General features: G+C 29.0%; 1 protein-coding gene across 1 annotated transcript; it reads right to left on the bottom strand.

The window, feature by feature from the left end:
• Positions 1-3,737: 3,737 nt before the first annotated feature.
• Positions 3,738-6,746, bottom strand: LOC147813493 (uncharacterized). Its single transcript, XM_087160055.1, has 3 exons — positions 5,700-6,746; positions 4,787-5,033; positions 3,738-4,501 (listed from the first exon to the last, which is right to left on the bottom strand). Exons 1-3 carry the CDS (start codon positions 6,744-6,746, stop codon positions 3,738-3,740), a joined length of 2,058 nt encoding a protein of 685 aa, XP_087016181.1.
• Positions 6,747-21,582: the final 14,836 nt, after the last annotated feature.

Below are 21,582 nucleotides of genomic sequence, written 5' to 3'. Positions count from 1 at the left end.
CATGTCATTTATTTGAATTCAAATTTATTTTAAGGACTCAGTACTTACTAAAAAGAAGTAATTTTTTTTAGAAAAAAAAGTTGTTATATGGATTTGAATGATTGTTTCGAATTCTTAGAATTTTGTGCATTTGTAATGTACCTAAGTTAGTAGCGAGCGAAGCGAGCTTGGTTTGCGGAGCAAACCATATAACATTGCGTAGCAATTTTCGGGGGTTGGCGAGCGTTAGCGAGTTGGGGGCGCAACCCACTAGTTCCTTAAAATAAGGTGAAGAGAGCTTTGACAAATTGAGCGTTTTCAAAATGAATCGTTCAGAACAAAGTGAGTTTTCTTTCCATTTTCAAAAAATTACAATAAACAAATAATTTTAAATGTCTTCAGAACCTTATTTTCACCAATCTCTGAAACCAATAAACATTGACCACAAGAGCGATTTTTATACTTGAATTAAAAAAGTCTCCGATTTTTTTAAAACACATTATTAGTATCATAGTATTTATATTGTGTACTTGTACTGTAAATTACTTAGTTTATTTTTTTAAAAGATAAATAATGAATTATTTGAAATCAATATTTAAGAAGATAAATATGAAAACATTAATTACCCTTTGTAGTATAACAACTTAAAGCTGATTTTCAAAGGCTCCGTTGCAATATAAAATAATATAAAGAATGATTTCCATGTAATATGCTATTTTTATAACTGTTGTGAGTCTGCAACTGTTACTCATGGCTATTAGGTCAAGTTTAATTTATTTAAAGCCAGCGCTGTTTACACTTATTTTGAAATTGGCGCAAAGCACCAATATGGAGAAAAGCCGGAGTTTTGTGAAAATGAAAAGCATATGTGGTCTTCAATATTTAACAACTTCCTCCAATGATGGTCTGGTCTCAACAACTGGTCTCATAAAAAAATAGCAAAACTTGAAAATACCTGTCTGATATTGATATTTTCATCTAGGTTGAAAAATGCACCTGATCGGGGATTTTTAAGAAAAGTTAAATACGTTTGAAAAAATTTAAGTTATCTGTCTGTTCTAAAGCGCAGATAATTCTTCAGAGCAAGATTAAATATGTACATAGTTTAAAATCATTGCATTGCTTCAAGTTTAGGGCACTAAAACTATGACTTTTTTATTTTTCTTGGCGACAGAGCGCTCCCTGATTGCGGCTATATCCAATATTTTGGGAGAAAGAAATCCAAATCTTTTGGAAAAAAAGGTATGGTTAATCAGAGATAGTACGTTTTGAGTCTGATTTCGAGCATATTTGAGGCTACCCTTTTGAACAATTTAAATTGACTCCTGGAACATGAATATCTGATCATTTGATCAAAGGTTATTCAGGGTGGTCCGTTTATCTTTTTTTCTGCACTATACATTTCTTATTGATAATATATGTAAATCAAAAATGATCGGGATATACTCCCATTTGATCGTTACAATAAAGCTTTGCCATAAATTAAATCATTAAAATATTAAGGTTAAATAAATATAAGACGTGGCTGTTAATTTTATTTATTATTTATTTTTTTAAAAAAAGTATAATTCATTCAACATTTGCGCAAAAGTTAATTACAAAAATTCTAAGACTTTGTGGTATTCTAGAGATATTTTTCAGTTCGAGAGAAGTAAGGACCTGGAGAGACTCTTTAGTTGTCAAAAGTAAAGTTTGAGAAATAAGCGTAATGGAGCTGATACGAATTCGCTTATCTAATTATTATTTGTAAATACGTGTCTGGAAAGTGTATTTGGGAAATTTCTGTAGAATTACTCGTTTGGGATACAAGAAATAAATCAGAAAAATATCATAATTATAAAAGTTCATTCGCTGGTAATATATTACTAGTTAGCATGTTTAACATCATCAATTAATAATGCTTTAATTTGTGCAAGATATTCCGGAAAGTAATTAATGAGCAATACTAGCAATAATTATGAACCGATTTATCTAGTCAAAAAAAAGCACAATTTTTACAGTTATATAATTATTTTTTTTAAAGTTATTCGAAGACAATTCAAGTAAAACTTGCTATCATTAATAAGAATTATGAAAATCTGTTATTTTTTTAAGCTTTCAGAAAACTTGCTAGCGTTTAATGGTATTAATTATTCACTCCATATATGTAAAAAAGAAATACTTATACAACTTTAAACTCTCTAGTTGAGTAAGAAAACGAAAACAAAATAGTGCAGGCATATTGAAAGTAGCAAAAGCGTTATGCATGTAAGTTCAAGGTAAATTATTTTTTACATCATTTTAAAGAATATAATTCTACATGACAAAATACAAAATTTGAGTGAAATCGGTCAAATAGTTCCTGAGAAATCGAATTTTAAAAACAAGACTTTTTTTAAAGACAAAACTCATGTGACGCAGAAAAAATATTTAGATCTAAAGCGCTAAATAATACATCTGAAAGAAATTAAAATAAAATGATAATGTTTTTGCTTAAAGGAGCTGCAGAAACCAAAGAGACAGTATAACCTCTTAAATAAATATTTAAGTTAAATTGAACTATTCTTTACATTCATATAATCAGAGACGGAACATATTTTGTTAACAATGTTTATCTTCTTAATATCTAAACCCAGGATTGAAGACATAACTGATCCAGACCTTAAAATGTGTCTGCACAAACATATAGTTATACGTTTAATGTGTCTCGTTTGAATATTTGGCAACAACGTTTCAGTATTAGAATTTAATAAATTAGAGAAATTTTAAATTGAAATACCGTTTGGATGAAAAATAATAAGCATATTGGTGAAAAACACTTAAAATTCTTAAGACGGTTAAAACATTTAAGATGGTTCAAAATAATCAGACGATGTATTTCTTCAATTCTTGATGACTTTTATTAGCTTGCATGTATGCTAACAGCACGGTTTTTTTCAGTCTTTAAACTTAGGAATATTGTGAGTTTTAATTAGGGATTTCATTTTCTTTGAGAGATTTGTCTCTTTCTGTCTATTTAAAGAATGGAAACCATGAAGTGCAATATTGAACTAATGCAAAAACGCATTTTTCGATATTGCATGCTCAACCAAGAGGAATGGAAAATATTAGAAAATTTTCTTGAAATATTAGCAATCTGTATAAAATGCTGCAAAGAAATATGAGAAAAAATTTAAACGCTGTAAGGGAAAGTATAATCTGTGACAAGAGGTTTCAAAAATGAAATTCGATGAACAATGATTTCGATATTGCTCCCAACTTAAATGACTTATATATATATATATATATATATATATATATATATATATATATATATATATATATATATATATATATATATATATATATATATATATATATATATATATATATATATGTGGAGGTTGGCGTCAGGTATGGTTGAAATAACTACGCTTTTGTAATAACAAATTTAATGAAAAAATAACAACAATGGAAATAACACAACCGCTCCGTCTGAGCGTTTAGCTGGAATCTAACATAAGTGGGGTGGCGCTGCTGTAGTGGGGGTTGGATTCCCACATTGGCCATCCGACAAGAAGCACCTGCCCTCAGGTGGGCATATCAAAAAAAAATTCAAAAAAAATACTTACATAATAGCTAAATATCATTTTACATTCTAAATACCTATACATCATCTGAAAAAGATTTCAAAAGACATATTAATAATCAAAATATTAAAATAATTTTCAAGATAAAAAAACAATAAATCTCGGGGAAAAAGTAAAAATGTTCTAAAGAGTTCTGAAGAGAATGTCATTTTAAGCAATATCATCAGACCAATGTTTGATGTATTCTGCACATGTACTGGTCTTTGAAGGTCCATCAAAAAAAGCACATTTTTCGACATCAAAAGTATCATTAGGTTTAATTTTTGTTATCGTATAAGGTCCTATGTATTTCGGTTTCAGTTTCAATCCTGGTCCAAATTGTGTGCGTTTTATTGCCACTAGATCGTTAATTTTGAAGGGTGCAGATGGTTTTCGCCGAAGATTGTAAGTTCGTTTGTTTTCATCTTGGACTTTCTGTATTTGTATTTTGGCTTGTTTCCGTAACTCGTCACGGCTGTTAACGAAGATGGCTTGAATTTCCTCATTCAGCATATTTGTAATTTTCAGATCTTGTTTTGTTTTAATAGCAGTACCAAATAACAGTTGAAAAGGGGTAGTATTAATGCTTCGTTGAAAAGTAGAATTAATGACTTTCTGAACGTCTTTTACATAAGTATACCATTTGTTAGGATCTTCTATTGATATTTTGGAGATTACAGAAATTATGGTAGAATTTAAATTTTCTATTTGTCCATTTGCTCTCGGTAAACCAGTAGTTACAGGAAAATGTTCAATTTGTTCAGCAGTGCAATACTCAAGGAACTGTTTAGAAGTAAATGCAGATCCACGATCAGAAATAATTCGTGATGGATTGCCAAAAACATATTTTTGAGAGTCCAATTTAGAAATAACTTCAGTAGCATCTGTAGATTTAGTTGGGTATAACCAGCAAAATTTTGTGAAAGCGTCTATAACTGCAAAAATGTATTTATAATTCTTGTTTGTGGTAGGCAATGGTCCTAAATGATCGATATGATAAGTGTGCAGAGGAATGGATTCTTTTTATATCGGATGTAACAGTCCTTCTTGTTTTCCACACTTTCGATTTATTAAAATGCAAGGAACACAGTTTTTAATAAAACGGTCTATTTTTTCTTTCACTTTAGGAATATGGAATTGATGTTTCAATGATTCTTCAGTACGCTTAGAGGCATAATGTCCGCGATCATGAGCATTTCGTATAATATCATTCTGCATACTTTCAGGAACGACAAGAAGTTCTTCACCATCAACAAATTTGTATAGTATGCCAGATTTAAGAAAAAAGTCATCATAAGGTTTAATTTTCAAAAGTTCTTTAACCGTTTGGATTTCACTATCTTCTTCCTGAGCTTTTCTAATTTTCGTAATGAGACTATCGTGTACTATCATAATGGGATATCTACTTAGTGCGTCAACGTGGTACATTTTAGAACCGGAACGGTGTTCAATGATATAATCGAAATCCTGTAGCAATAATGCCCAGCGCGCTATGCGAGTACACAAATCCTTTTTATTTAATGTCATCGCAAACGCATTACAATCGGTCACGATTTTAAAATGTTTCCCTAGCAAGTAAACTCTAAATTTTTTCAAAGCCTGTACAATGGCTAAGACTTCAAGCTCATAACTGCTGTATTTCGCTTCGGCATCAGACGTTTTCTTACTCATAAAATATACCGGGTGAAAAGCATTATCTTCTATCGACTTTTGCATTAAAATACATCCGTAACCATGAATACTAGCGTCGCAATGTATTTCAGTATCCGCGTTTTGATTGTAAATGCTAAGAACGGGTGGAGAAGACAAATTATGTTTTAAACTACTAAATGCTTGTATTTCATTCTCGGTAAATTTAAATTCGCGATTTTTCTTCAAAAGTTCAGTTAAAGGGTGCGCAATGATGGAGAAATTTAATATGAATTTTCGAAAATAGCTAGCTAGACCAAGAAATGATTGTAAATCCTTCCTATTTTTGGGTTCGGGAAAATTAAGTACAGCTTTAATTTTTTGTGGTGATGGGTACATTTTACCATTTTCAATTACATGTCCGAGAAATTCTATTTTTCTAGTTAAAAATGTACATTTTGAAAAATTTATCTCTAACCCATAAGCAGAAGCGAGTGAAAATACCGATGCAAGCCTCTCGAGACCTTCTTCTTCATTTTTCGATGGTATAGTCATATCATCCATAAAAATAATAATATGACCTTTAATTATCAAATCCTTAAAAATAGTGTTAATATAACGCTGAAAAGCTGCGGGTGATTTGCAAAGGCCAAATGGTGCGCGTAAAAATTGAAATTGACCATTATGAGTGACGAAAGATGTATATTTACGACTGTTCGGTTCTATTTCCAAATGAAAAAATGCATTACGCAAATCAATTTTGCTAAACGTAGTTGCTCCTTGAAGATTTTCTAATATATCGTCAATAAGTGGTAAAGGGTAATTATCTTTAACTGCATTTTTATTTAACGCTCTATAGTCAATACAAACTCTTGGGGTTCCGTCTTTCTTTTTTACCACTACAACCTGACTGGAATATTCGGATGAACATGGTTCAACAATACCGTCAGCCAACCATTTTGTCACTTGGTCATCAACAATTTTACGTTCTGTAAAAGGTAATCGACGTGGTCTATGAGTTATTGGCGTTTCATTTTTTAAATTTATTGACATTTGAATTTCGCAAGTTTTAGTTTTGGTAGGTTTATAACTTGAAACCATATTTTGAAGAGTTTCTTTTTGTGTTTGACTAACGCGAGATCCGATTTCTAATTCGAAATCATTTTTAATGGAAATATTTGAAATAGAAAATTGCTCTACGGGTTCCGTTCTACTATCTTCGATTTTTGTTAAAGTGATGCCAGCGGTATTAATTTTTATTTCTGCCTGTGTTAAAATATCCATGCCAATTATAGCATCATATGACATAATATTATCTCTAACTATACAAAAATTTGTTTTAAACTCTTGATCATCTATTACAAATTCATGAGTACAACTACCTATTGGTTTAATATGTCCGTTACCAAACGCTGCTAGTGTACCATAAAAAAAAGTTAAAGGAGGTGAGCCTATTTTATGATAAGTTTGTTCCCGCAAAATTGTTTTCATAGCTCCAGTATCAATAAGAGCATTAAATGAAGTATTATTGACATTAACAGTTTTATACATCAAAGAAGGTGAATGTGTAATTGCGCTTACAGTGTTATCAGTTTGGTTAGTAGATTTATTATTACACTTAGAAGCAATATGTCCAAATTTCTTACATAAATTACATTTCAAACCTCGTTGTTTATCAGGACACAAACGTGAAATATGCCCCGTCACACCACAATTATAACATGATTTCTGTTTATCAAACTTAATATCATTTTGAAAATCATATCCTCGTACATTGTCACGTACTAAATTACTGCGCTCACGTTTGGGAAATTCAGGGGAAAAGCGAGGATTTGTACGGAAAAAAGATTTTTTGTTTCTATCATTAACTATTTTTTCATAAATACGCAATTTATCTTTAAATTCAGAAATAGATTTCGCTCCATACAAAATGGATTTATTAGCGGGGGAATCGGAAATACCGTCAATAGTATAATCAAATAAAGAAAAATCGTCTATTGGGTTTTTACAATTACACGCGAGTTCCCGTACGGCAAAAAAATATTCCATAAAAGATTCGTGTGGATTTTTTTTGCGATTACTTAATTGACGATGAATTTCGGCGGCATTTAATTGATGACTGAACTCATTTAATAAAGCATTTTTAAACAATAACCACGATGTTAAATTACGTTGTGTGAAAATAAAAGTTTTAGCTTGACCGTCAAGTAAAGTTTTACAAAATATTATTTTCTGCGTATCACTTAAATCCGGAATAAAATTAAACGCGTCCTCAACATCGTTAAAAAACAAATGTATCCCATATGAATCAGAAGCATTAAATCGTCTCATTGAAGATGATATTTCTTTTAAAAGAAAGTAATTCGAAGAATCAAATTCTGCATTCTTTGTTTTGTTACTACTCGATATACACTTGGGTGGGGTTTCAATGTCATGTACGTGTACTTCAGTTTCACTTTCGAATTCATCTTCTTCGCTCAATTGTGTGTTCAAGGCTTGTAATTCTTTTAAGTTCGTAAGCGATTGACATATTCTATCTATTAATTCTGGTTTTTTTCCTTCAACATCTAAATTAAGCAGGTTTAATACACATATTAATTCGTGTTCGGAACAAGTATCAGATATTAACTTTTTTCTTTCCTCAATATTTATGTCCGGGGGAAAAGCAGAAAAGGATCGCAATTTCTTTCGTGAGTTACGATCAAACACGTCATTAAATATAATTCTATTCAGTAATTTCACAGTTTTTATATTTCCTGATTTTAGGAAATTTGCAATTGACTCAATATCGTTAAGAGATGTCATTGTATAATAATTAATACAGTTTAAGAGAGATAGTTCAAATCGAAAGCTGTACTTACCCGTCTGGTAAGTTAGGTAAACACGGTTTGTGCTTAGTTATCTTTCGGTTAACTAACACCGTCTGTGTTAATTATCTTTCACAAAAACCAAGGTCAAGGCCAGAGATGCAGTTCAAATTTAAACTCACCCGTCTGGTAAGTCAAGTAAACAGTAAACACCGTCTGTGTTTAATTATCAATTATCGTTGGTTAATCAACACCGTCTATGTTAATTATATTTTATCAAACGGCCAGAGCCCCCATGTGGAGGTTGGCGTCAGGTATGGTTGAAATAACTACGCTTTTGTAATAACAAATTTAATGAAAAAATAACAACAATGGAAATAACACAACCGCTCCGTCTGAGCGTTTAGCTGGAATCTAACATAAGTGGGGTGGCGCTGCTGTAGTGGGGGTTGGATTCCCACATATATATATATATATATATATATATATATATATATATATATATATATATATATATATATATATATATATATATATATATATATATCAGGTGCCCATTGGGGCTGGAGTCAATCAATCAATATGGAAAAGCATTACAAATTCTGCACAAAGCTAAAAGACAATCACTATTCATAAAATTAATATACTTACATTTTTTAAATATTAAGGCGAATAAGCTCTAATTAATAATCAAAAATAAGCGTTATTGCTCGTTCTGATAAATTATTTAAATTATATTTGATATGTTATGTTATCACAAGTAAAATCAACGTTAATAATGATGTATGGTGATGAAGTAAGGAAATGGTACTTTGAAATGTATATGAGACCAAGTGTTTCTCATATTGATATTTACGCTTTGAAAGCTTGTGTCAATGAACTTAATAACAGGATTTTCAACAAGAACTAATGAAATAAAGTTATCTATTAAGCCAGGAGAATGTATGACCAATTCTTAATATCGCATTTTAAGTGATACTGTTAAGTGATTTTAAGTGATATATGTATAATTAATCTTTTCTTCAGTGAGTTAAACTTCTAACTTGAATTTTGGTAAATCTAATGGCATGAAGCAGCACTTAAATACACTTTATAACAAAAAAATCGACGCACCAGGAAGCAATTATCCGATTGCTTTGAAATTTCGTATTCAAACAGTAATTTCGAACAGATCAGGCTGGAATGATGCGTACTGGGGACGTATAGTCTTTTGCGACAAATATAGCTCTATGCTCAAATTATTCGATACAAGTTTAAAACTGTTTGCTGTAAAATTTTATGTATTAGAAAGGTTAATTTTTAAGGTAATACTTTCACAAATTTTTCTCACAATGAAGAAAATACGATATTGATTAAATTATCATTCAGAAATTTATGAAGCATTTCAAAATGATTTTAACTCTTGAGTCTCTAAACTATTATAAATAAAATTATATTTTATATAATCATTATTATAAAACTTTCGAGTCAAAATTGTTTTATTAGCTTAAACATGGTGATAAACTAGTTTCTTTTATAATATTTTATAAATCAGTTCTCTAATTCTAGCACATAATGCAAGTAATATATTTGTATTCATCAGATTTAATATGTTAAAAATGAAATTTACTTTCAATTATTTCTAAAAACAAACTAATATAAAAGTATATTTAATAACACGTAATGATACTTATATTTCTAAGCACACGAAATATATCTGCAAAGCTTTAAAATACGTAATAGGTATTTTGAAAATTTAAATTATTTTGATAGGTTGTAATCGAAAATATATCTTAGTAAATGGAAAACATTTAATGTATTTTTCATTCTAAATAATACTCTTGTAATCGTTTTATCGACTCTAGAAACTATATTCATTCTAAGCTATTTTAATGAGCCGTTTATGGTAAGTACTCTAAAATGATATCTTGAATTTCCTATAATGACATGCAATATCAATTTAATCGTTAAGTGCTAAAATATCGAATTATTTTTAAGGGATTTATCTATTAATATTACATTTGTTCACTTAATATAGTTAAATGTAGCTACATAAGACGCTTTGGGATAGATAACATAAATATATGACTTAGTTTCAAAATGAATAAAATTTGATATATTTTAATTGTTAACTTATAATAAAATATTGGATCTAGCATTGGTAAAATATTATATTTGGCAAAATAGTTATAAAAGTTTAAAGATATTGTATAATAAATAGCGTTATTTTTGATTAATTTCATCACTGATCTATTAATGTACGCTGTAAAAAAGTGGATACTCAAATATTGCGAAACTTTCTTCGTTTTTGATGACACTAATTTTTAATAAGTCCAAGCTGAGATTTCCTCAAGATGAAATAATTGTCATCACTTCTCCAAGAAATAAATTTTGTCAAAATTAAAGAAATATTTTGTCAAATAACCCTTCCCCCTTTAAAAAATTATCGTAATGTCTATTATATCTAACTTTTCTAAGGATCAATTTATCGTAGGCACCATATAGGTAGCAAAGCAAAACAAGGTTAAATGGAACAGCGAAATAAACTATACCCTAACGCATAGTGGAATTCGAACCCCGGATAAAATGCGAAATTAGGCAAGAAATGTGAATAAATGCTTGCGAAACGAGGCAAATGGTCTAAGAAATAAAAATGGTCAGTTTTTCATTGCTTTTTTCGAGATGCGTAATTTATTCATACGAGAAAGCGTGTTCAAGCATAAAGCTATATACAAACATACTTGATTATCTCCGTATCATATTAATATAGATTATTCTGTTATAAATTGAAACTTTTCGAGGTCGATGCTTGAGGTTAAAGCAAAAAAGGGAGCTGATATTGGATCATATAATTATTTGCTCACGGTAAAGTCGAAATTTAAAGTTTAAGAAACATGAGACCAATTTGAAAACTTAGTTATGGTTAATATTGAAATATTAGTTATGGTACTGAAAAATTCAAAGTTAAAGATATAAGAGATAGATTTTGTTTTAAGTTTTAAAAAAATGCAGCACTAGACATTTAGAGCAATGTCCAATCTTATAACTGTTTAACAAAAGTTGGTAAAATTTATAAAGACATTTTAAATACGCGATGTAATTGGTAAAAAAGAAAAAGTAAAAACAGTAATGCACTGCTCACGGCTGACGCCTGGAATGAAATTGAAAAAGAAAGAGACTTAAGCTCCTAAGAAACCGTTCAAAATCCGAACAACTGCTCTATGTGGTGAAAAGTTCTGTATGGAATAGTTTATAGAAATGAATAGGGGTGACAAAAGAAAATTGTGTGAAAAATGTGTGAGTAGCCTAGAATAGAGATCAAACTCCTTAATTAAACCATATTGTTAAGAAAAGTAGTGGAAAGATAATTTACAATTACCCAGTGAAGGTCTCAATATTCACAAAGAAGGTTTGAATGCGAAATATTGAGCAAATTTTATATTTGGATGTAACTATAAGAATCCAAAGTGGAGCCTATGTTTATATTCAAAATGGAACTGTAAATCCTCGCAATTGATTCAAACCTTTAAACAAACTATGGAAGAGCTCAAATATGACTTTAAGAGTGTAATTAAATTTGTAGAAATCATTAATAAGATCAGTTCTATTGTATGGATCGGAAACATGGAAACTCATAGCAGCACAAATTTTAAAAAGAAAGGTTTCGAAAATAAATATTTGAGAAATATTATGAATTATTTTTTACTTATCTTTATTATCAATGAAATGCTAAAACAGAAAACAAAAATATATCCCAGAGATGAAGAAATTAGATTTCGAAGATGGCGCTTTAACAACCTTATATTAAGAAAGGGCGGATATAGAATTTATAGTGTCTCTTCAACGGGCAATAGAGAAAAACCGATGAAGAAGAAGCCTAAAACTAATGTGGTTCAGGAGGAAGAGGGGAAAGGAAGAGAGTAGAATAAGCTTTAAGCAACCAGTTGACAATAAGCAAGAGCGACTAACAGGGGAGAGTGGAGAACAAAACTGGGATCCTTCTTTGTCACTAGGCATGTAAAGAGAAGATGTTATTGATTTCAAATATATAAATTTTCACATTAAATTTATAAATTAATTACTATTTGTGTTTGATACTTGTGTTGAGGATAGGTTGTAATAAAATTTACTCAAAAAAGTAAAGTAAACCAACACAATCACTGTTCTGATAGACAGAAGTCAATACAAATATGTATATACCCTCAAACCCCTGTATAGTGAAAATTCAAGAGTTCAAAATTTCGGTCACTATAACCGGGACTTCACTATATTCGTTCCGCAAACAATTTTAACTAAAGGTTCCAAATTCCCCCCTTTTCATTACACGGCATTATTTAAATGGAATTAAATACAAAAATTACTGAAAAATAGTACGTAGAAACAAAAATGTGTTAACTTTTATTTTTTATTACTCTTCACAATGCGTACAAAAAAAAGTTGTGATCTTTAGCTGATTCGCAATCCTCAACATCAGATATAGGAACACTTCCCGACTCTCCGATAATTTTTTTCGGAATTTATGTTATTCAGACTTTTAAACCTGTTTGACCATCCATTCGAGCACATAAAAGTAATCTCACTAAGTTGCTTAGCAAATTCATTGCCTTTGACTTCAATCATTTTTCCAGATACTGAAAGATTGCGGCTTCTTTGAATGCTAAACCAATTCAGTAATGCTATTCAATAAAGAAGCGAACAAGAAAAATGCTTATTGCTACATTCCATGCTGTAGATAGTTTCAAAAATCGGTATATGTATTTATGTTGAAGTAGAAATTTCAAATTATTGCAAAAAAATCTAGGAAATAAATCACTCGATGACAGAAAAAAGTTCATAATATCTAACTTCCTCTCTTTCTATGGTTTATTATGTCCACAAAAAATAACATTATACGTGTGCAGCAAGGCACGAGAGCTGACATTTCATTCACTGTATCCGGGAGTTCACTATAAACCATGTTCATTATATCGGGGTTTGCCTGTTCTTTGTTTGAACCATGAAAAAATATATTTGAACTTTAAAAAAAAATAGTTCAAGTATCGAAAAGTCCATGCAACAAAAAGCCACATAGAAAGAACCATAGTTTATGCTCAATTTTAATTCATTAAACGATATTATGTACATAAATTCATAACATTACATTTTACTGAAGCACGTACTACTAGGCGCAATAGTGAGCTGAACTTTCTCTCGGAAGGCATTTCGATCTTATAGAGCCGCCAGAAGGGCCATGCTTGTTTTCAATTAAGTTTCAGTCGTATGCTACTTCTAAACCTCTTTCCATAGGAGAGGGATAATTGATTTTTTATCTGCTTTAAAGTTGAATTAACGATGTTCATTTTAACGTTCGTTAAAAATTTAAGAATTGACCGAAATATTTGTTGCATATTTAATTTTTCTGATGGTCCAATTAATGTCATACCCCGTGACAGGATAATTTTTTTTCCTCAGAAAGATACTATGATTACGTTAAACCGGGTAACTTTGTTTGTAATTTTTATGTCCTGTGAAAATTATTGATAACATAATATTGATAAAACTCGTAATAATTTGTGTGCAAGAAACATGACTATTAGAAAAATGCATAATGCATTCTTTAATAACTTATCTTCTTATTTTTGTCTCTATATAATAAATAAACGTAAAAATATATTTCTGCAATTCCCCATTTATTTATGTATTTGGAGACTTTTAAAGTTTATATATATAGTTTATATATATAGTTTATATATATATATATATATATATATATATATATATATATATATATATATATATATATATATATATATATATATATATATATATATGTATATATATGTATATATATATATATATATATATATATATATATATATATATATATATATATATATATATATATATATATATATATATATATATATATATATATATATGTTATGGCATCACAACTCTGTACACTTAGGTGCTAGTATATATGTTCGTTATGAACGAATTATTTTAGGAACCTATGTTGTAGCTCTTAATAAATTTAAAATGATGAATAATCTTAAAACAGCACTTTTCGGAAGAATAGAAAATTAAAGCCAACAAGTAAACAAAATTATTTTCATTCGCAATGCTAATTTATAAACATTAGTGCTTTTGTATTAGTGCTTTTGTATCACGTGGTAGGATCCTGTTTTACCCCATTCATTTCCATATTGTTTAGGTTGTCATCAGCATAAAATTAACAAAAGTCGTAAAGGTATTGTTTTCCTTCAAATATTTTGGTATCCCTAATTTAAAGTTATTTTTCAGTACTGCTATTATTAGTGAAAATTTTAAATTATGGTTGTGAACTCATCAAATTTGTTTGAACAATATAATGTATTAAGAATATAAATGTTATTTTGAAAAAAATGATAATTAAAAAATCACTTCTGTTCACCAAGAGATCTAAATGTTTATAATACTAATAGATAGTAATATTTGGAGGTGGGAAGTAGAGGCGCAAGAGTGTTAGTAAACAGAAATCCTTTTAGCTCATAGATGTTAAGTGAATATTTTTAATTTTAATTGAAAAACTGTTTTCTGGCAAGAAAAAACAATTATTCCAAGGCAATCATCGGGGTAGGTGAGCGTTAGCAAACAGGGGCTTTGCCCCCTAGTATATATATATATATATATATATATATATATATATATATATATATATATATATATATATATATATATATATATATATATATATATATATATATATATATATATATATATATATATATATTATGCTCTCTGAACTTATAATTTACGTGCACAACTGAATCGTACTGTAAATATGCAGAAAATAGAAGAAATATTATATTTCCCCTTCAGTTTTAATGTTTTAATGTTAAACATGAATTCGTTTATTCTTCCAAACGGCATTTTTTTCAATTCTTTTATAAAGTTAAAAACGAAAACTTGGAGAAGAAAACTCTTTCAAACTAAATTCATTGGCTCGAGTTGTTAGTAATAGAAAATTATATGCATATTTTTATTTATATTTATTATCCATCAAAAGCCCTATTGAGATTATTAGTATGGCTGTTTGATTTCTTTTATGATTACATATATTGTACTGAACAATTTTACCACGATACGCATGATACCATATGAACATGTAGGTGTCAAAAATTAAATCCACCCTCCCTTGAACAATATGAATTTATTATAGTTATATTTTGTCTTGATTATTGACTGTGCTATTTTAAATCTTGAAGTAATTGAAATTCTACTGATATAAAAAGGCAGAGCAGCTAGTCTCCAAGGGCAGCTTGGACAATTGTAAGAAATACATACATTATAATACAATTTTAAACAAGTTAGAACAAATATTAAAACTATTTATTAATTTTTTCAAGTAAATTTTAATTTATAACAGTTAAGATATTTCATAAAGCGTAAGACAATAGTTATCAACAAAATTAAGTAATAAATATATCTCGGTTTTTTTTAATTAAATCTTTGAAACGATTTAAAATAATTATGAATTTCCAATTACCCGCGATTCGCATACACAAAATCCATTTCTTTTCAATATAAAGAAGACAGTTTAATTAGTGAAAATCTTAGAGAAAATAAACTCGGAGTTTTAATAAAATATGACGTCGACAGCGTTAAACTAATTAAATCTTCATTTATTAAAGCTGCAATAAACTGAAACTAATGATATTAAGAAGACGGTATAAGAAATTATATTTATATGCCGGCGCCATTATTGAGGAATTAATTTTCTTTTCAATGAAGTGATACTTAATTTAAAACAATTTCCCCAGCTTCATTTAAGCAATCAAGAAAATAATAAAGACTTTTAAATTTGTTACTGTTTTCTGTCTTAAGAAAATGAAAGAAAATTTCTATTATTTTTAATATTATTATTATAATTTTTATTTTATTTTAATTAAACGTTTTTGAAATTAGGTTTTATGGAATGATGTATGATAAGTAAAAATTGTTTCTAACCAGAAAACAAAACTTCTAAAATCAGCGTTTCTTGTCTTTATCTCTTTTATTTAACTAATTATTTCTTAAAAATGTCATCAAGTAGCGGCAAATAAATTTGAAATCTAATTTTTGATTCAAAAAATTGATTTGTATGTGTTATGGAGGAAATTTCATACGGAAAGTTCCACGTATTTTGTTTAAAGCTGTTTTAAAAAGTTTAATTAAAAATGTGAAATTCTGGCATAATTACAGTATTGTATAATAATGACCTTCCTGTTAAAAGCAAAACGTAATTTTGATGATAGAACTAGAATATATGGTATTTAGGAGCCACTAAGTGAGTTGTTTTCCAGTTTATATTTTAACGGTTTGCCGGAAATTCTGATTTTTAAAATTAAAGCTCTTATTACCAAACATTTAGTACAAAATACGAAACTAAAAATAAAATTTAACTAAATGAATGTTTTTTTTTATGGCATACTCTAAAAAATTATGAAAGTTATAATATTTTGTCAAATTTATTAAATTTTATCACTTAACACGATATTTTATACTTTTTTTCAACCAAAGTCATTACTAATATGCTTTTGATGTTTCCATAGAGCCAGAAACACGGTAAATTTAACAATATTTTGGTATTTTTGAACATACTTTTTTTCAATGTTTTCAATGTCAAAAATTGTAAAGTTAATGTTTACTTTGAAAGAAATCCAGTAAAAATATCTTAATATGGTAATAGAACAAAAATCAACCAATATGTTTATCATAGCTACCATGCAACTAACATAAGGCATAAATTAACATTTAAAAAATGTTACCAGTAGACTATGAAAAACGCATGTCGCAACACTGCAAGGAAATAATTAATAAATAAAAAAATAAATAAATAATTGAAACACAGTATAATCAAATTTATCAGATCAATTTATCACATCAAATTTATCATAACAAACCCACTATATAACATAAAAAATTTTAATATTTAAAAAGAATGTCACAACATTACATCTCTTTAGTAACATTTCTTGGAAATTAATATTTTTTACGTTGTAAAATAATATCTCTCACATTTTTACCAGCTTCACAACACCGTAGCACTGGACAACCAACAATAGCAAAAACACGAGTTCCGTACAACTACGGTATCAGCAACGGATCTTGGGACGAGATCGAGGTTGTATAGAACAAGGTTATCGTATATGAAGCTTTTGAAATGACTTCAAAGATGGACACCAAACAGAACAGAGCTGATGGCGTGCCGGGGAATATTCCAGCTAGCTCAACTAATGCAGTGGTGTCAATAAAGTTGTGCATTCAAGTGTTGTCGGGAACACAGCAAAAGTGTGCTGGTGCTCCATCCAGCTGGAAAAAGATGTCTCGGAAAGATCTGAAGCACAAACGCCAGCCGTTTGGTCGAAACATGTTGTATTTCAGATCTTCGAAGTAATGATGTACGGTGACCAGCCCAATCACCTATACATGCACCATGCGGTGCATACGCTAAGAAAAATCCATGTTGGGAAGTTTGATGGCCTGTCGCTGACTAACGGCAGCTTCCGCATTGCTGGCTTGTTTAATTTTAACCAGACAGCACTCTCTACCACCTTTACGCAGAGTTATATTCATTGCCTTAAAACCATATTTAAATTTTGGCAAGATATTTTTCGAAAACTTTGTACACATTCGCCAAATAGACTGCCACCCACAGCCAGTTTTCTGAATTCGTGTTGTTATCAAAACACTTTAATAAAATTCAAGACTGAAATTAATTTTTAATTCTTTTTTTTTCTTTCAAAAATTATCAGAATATTTTCCCATTTTGCTAAATTATTTAAAATAGATTTTTAAAACAATGTTACAACGGATTTATTTTTAATTCCCAGTTTCTGAGACTAATGATTAGTTGTCTCACATTGACGCTGATACAAGTTAAGTAATCTAGGATTAGTTAGTAAACATTTACCTAAAGTTCTCGGAGAAAATAAAATCTGGCAAAATTATCCTACTTCTATGGTAAAGACATTTTCCGGTAAAAGAAATCATAATCCAGGTTATTAAACCAAAATATATGATATTTAAACCATTAATTTATTAATTTTACGGTTAGCAATGGTAACTGTTCACGGGAAATTCTGGTTTTTAAAATTATATTCTTTTTACCATAGATTTAGTGACAAATAAAAAACTGAACAGTAAGTTTAACCAAATAAATGGTATGCTCTAAAGCATAACGATGAATTTACCGAAACATTTTTCAGAACTCTCACTCATTCTACCATTTATTTGGTTACTTTAACATTTTGATGTCTGTGACTCTTACCAAATTGATGGTACTAATCTGTTCGCACTTCTATTGTTTACTTAAAATGGTGGTTTATTTAAATGATTTATAGGAGATAGATAACAGTGAATTATTTCTTATTCTAATGTAATTTTTCAATGACGAAAAAAAAATGTGCTGAGTTACAGTTAAGCCCTTATGCATAATATTTAATCTACTAATTTAGTTTGACCTGGCTTACAAGGGCACTTTTTTATAGTTTAAAATGTCGGTTGATATTAAGTTATAACTTAAAGAGAGAAAAAAAATGCGATAAGCAACGACAAACAAAGTCCGGAAGCATTTAATAAATAAAATACAGGTTACGGATGACGCAAACTGAAAATTTTTGCGTCTTCTGAAACAATACTATTACTGTTAAAATTACCACTAGAGGTTAAAATTACCATATTTTTGTTACATTGTCTACAAAACAGCTTGTGCAACAGCAAACAACAACAAAATATTTTATTGTCAATTTTAAAGACAATACCAAACTGTACAGTAAAAAATACCATGTTTTTTTTGGTGTTTCCAAGAAGATAGAAACGCAGTAAATTTTACCACAACCTAGTAGTTTTAACCATATTTTTTTTCTCATCTTACCAAATTATGCAGCATTTATATGCCCCAATGTTAAGGCAGACAAAAAATTTATTTGATTTTATAGGCCTACAAAATTATTCCGAATAATATTTTAAAAAGATTCGTAAATAAATAATAAAATTTTTTATTTTCATTGTAAAAATTATGTTAATAATTAAGTTCATTGTATAAAAAGGCGTTGAATTTTTGTGTAAATTTCATTAATTTAGCTTTATAACTTATTTTACGACAACAATTTCATAATTTAATAATAATAAAAAACTTTTTCTAGATAGGGGAGAGGGGGGCACATGTGAACAAATTTTTTTATTTCTTCACTTTTCGAAAAATATCATCAATTTTTCATAGTAAAAAAGTCCATATGTTTAAATAGTATTTTCTTCGTCTTGTGGAATTTTTTGAGATTTTTCAATAAAATATTTCTTTACTTTATAATATTTTAGAAAAATGACTTCAATTGTTCACATGTGCCCCTATTGGGGGCACATGTGAACAGGCCTGGGGCACATATGAACAAGATTAAAAACACAAAGCAATCATCATATTTCAAAGAAAAAAAATCTTTAATATAACAGATATAGATACGCATTATACTGATGGGGTTGTAGCATACTATGTGAATTTAAATTGTACAACAGTACTGTCAATAAGAAAATAATTTTTCAGCTGTACAATAATTTATCCGTAATTGGGTTTTTCGCAACTTCATGTTCCACGGGTGCTGTAATGGGCCTTTTTCTTTCCTCTCTAATACTCTTTCATGCTTTTATTTTCATTTTTTCTATCTTTTCATTTGTAGCTTTAACAATTTTATTTTCTCAGGTGTATCAGTTAATATGCGTGATGCGCGATCAACCATTTAATAAAAAAAAATTTTTAAAGGAAAAAATAATAAATTAATTATGGAAAATTAAATAATGATAATTTTAAATGCATACATATTTTTTAAACTTATAATATCATGAGGATAATAATCATTGTAACTTAATACTATGTAGGGGCACTTGTGAACTGTTCACATCTGCCCCAGATGTTTTGTTCACAAGTGCCCCCATCATCCTTTTTAAACCTAACTTGAAAAATAAAGAACTTTTAATTGAGTAAAAAAAAAGAATAATTGTCATAAACTTACCTGAATGTTCATATAATGATCTGCAATAGTTAATTTTAGTTTATTAGTTGATTTATATTATGCTTTCACTTGGAGAAGCGAGTGATTATAATATATGCAACACCAGCTGATACAAAGAAATTGTCAGAATAGACCAACAAAATGTCTCATTGTTCTGAAAGTTTTTCAGAGAGGTAGGACTAGTACTGCCATCAATTGAAAATGTTTCGAGATTTTTTATTTCAAATCATATTGGTAAAACATACCATGTTCACATGTACCCCCTGCTCACATGTGCCCCCCTCTCCCCTACCTAATTAAGAAAAATTTCAGATAATAAAGTAACAAGTATTGGTGTCGAAAAGTAAGAATTGAATTTACAAAGGATAATTACTGATATTTTATTCCATGTTTTTTTTAATGCAAATTGTATTTTGTTTTCCGAATTGGAAATGAATACAAGTTTGACTTGAATAATAAAGCAAAAGAAAAAAATTTGTAGAAATAATTTTTACAAAAAAACATAGTTAATTTTATACATTTATTCAACTAACCTCTTTCATTGACTAACATATTTGATTTTAAAAATATGAAAGAGTGTTTTGTTTTCCCGCTTTTTTGCCACAAAGATATATACATATTTATCTTATTTAATGTATAGCATATACTATTCATAAAAATGACAGTACAGTGTTCATTCTCTAAAAATATATGAAAATGCAGAGCAAATTTGAAAACGAATATATGAGAAAATAAGTTAAAATTGGATATTTTAATACAAAGAAGAAAAAAACAGGACGAGATTCGGACATTTAAGGAGCAAACATTTTAAATATATATTTGGAGTTTATATTTTTATTTGTAACTGAACTAGTGGTAATTTTGAGGCACATGAAATTCTGAAATTCTTTTTGAGGCGATTCTACTTCTTTTTCTTTATGTTGACAAAATAAAAGTTTTTGTTTTCTTTTACTAGAACAACTAAAACTTTGAAGTACCTAAAGCACTTTGAAGTACTCTCTTACGCAGGGATGTCAGTGAAAATAAATTACTTCCATTAACTTTCTTGTACAAACAAAAGGTTCGAACGGGAATAAAAAAATCTTTTCTTCAACGAGTTATATAAGTAAAAAATATTTTACTCCGACTTAAAGCTGTAGATGAATGATATTTTTTTAAAAGCATCTTCAGTCCCTGCTGCTTTGTTTCCCTTCTTAATTTTTTTTAATTTCGTTTTCATGATTATAGTAGAATTGAAGTCAAATAAACTAATATAACACTTTGATTCGCTGAAAACTATTATTTTAAATATATTTCTACTAAGAAGCATTATAAAACAATGTAATAAAATATACAACACTAGTTAAATAAACTACCCCAGCAACAATTTTACCATGCCCCAGATGGGCACAATATTGGCTCAATATGGGTGGGTCCTATATGAACATGCACTTAGGGACCAATAGTGGGATATCCAGAGTTTTTAATATTGGTCTTTTTAAGGGCCAATATCGGCCTATATATTGACAATATAGTGCTTATATTGGAATATTTTTTTATTTCCAATGGTCAAGGTTACAAAAGACCACTCACCACAGAGGGAGGAACAACAAT

This window comes from Parasteatoda tepidariorum, chromosome 3 (assembly GCF_982258835.1).
Source record: "Parasteatoda tepidariorum strain Cologne lab strain chromosome 3, Ptep-v5.0, whole genome shotgun sequence".
NCBI lineage: Eukaryota > Metazoa > Arthropoda > Arachnida > Araneae > Theridiidae > Parasteatoda > Parasteatoda tepidariorum.
This window is presented reverse-complemented; position numbering and strand designations above follow the sequence as displayed.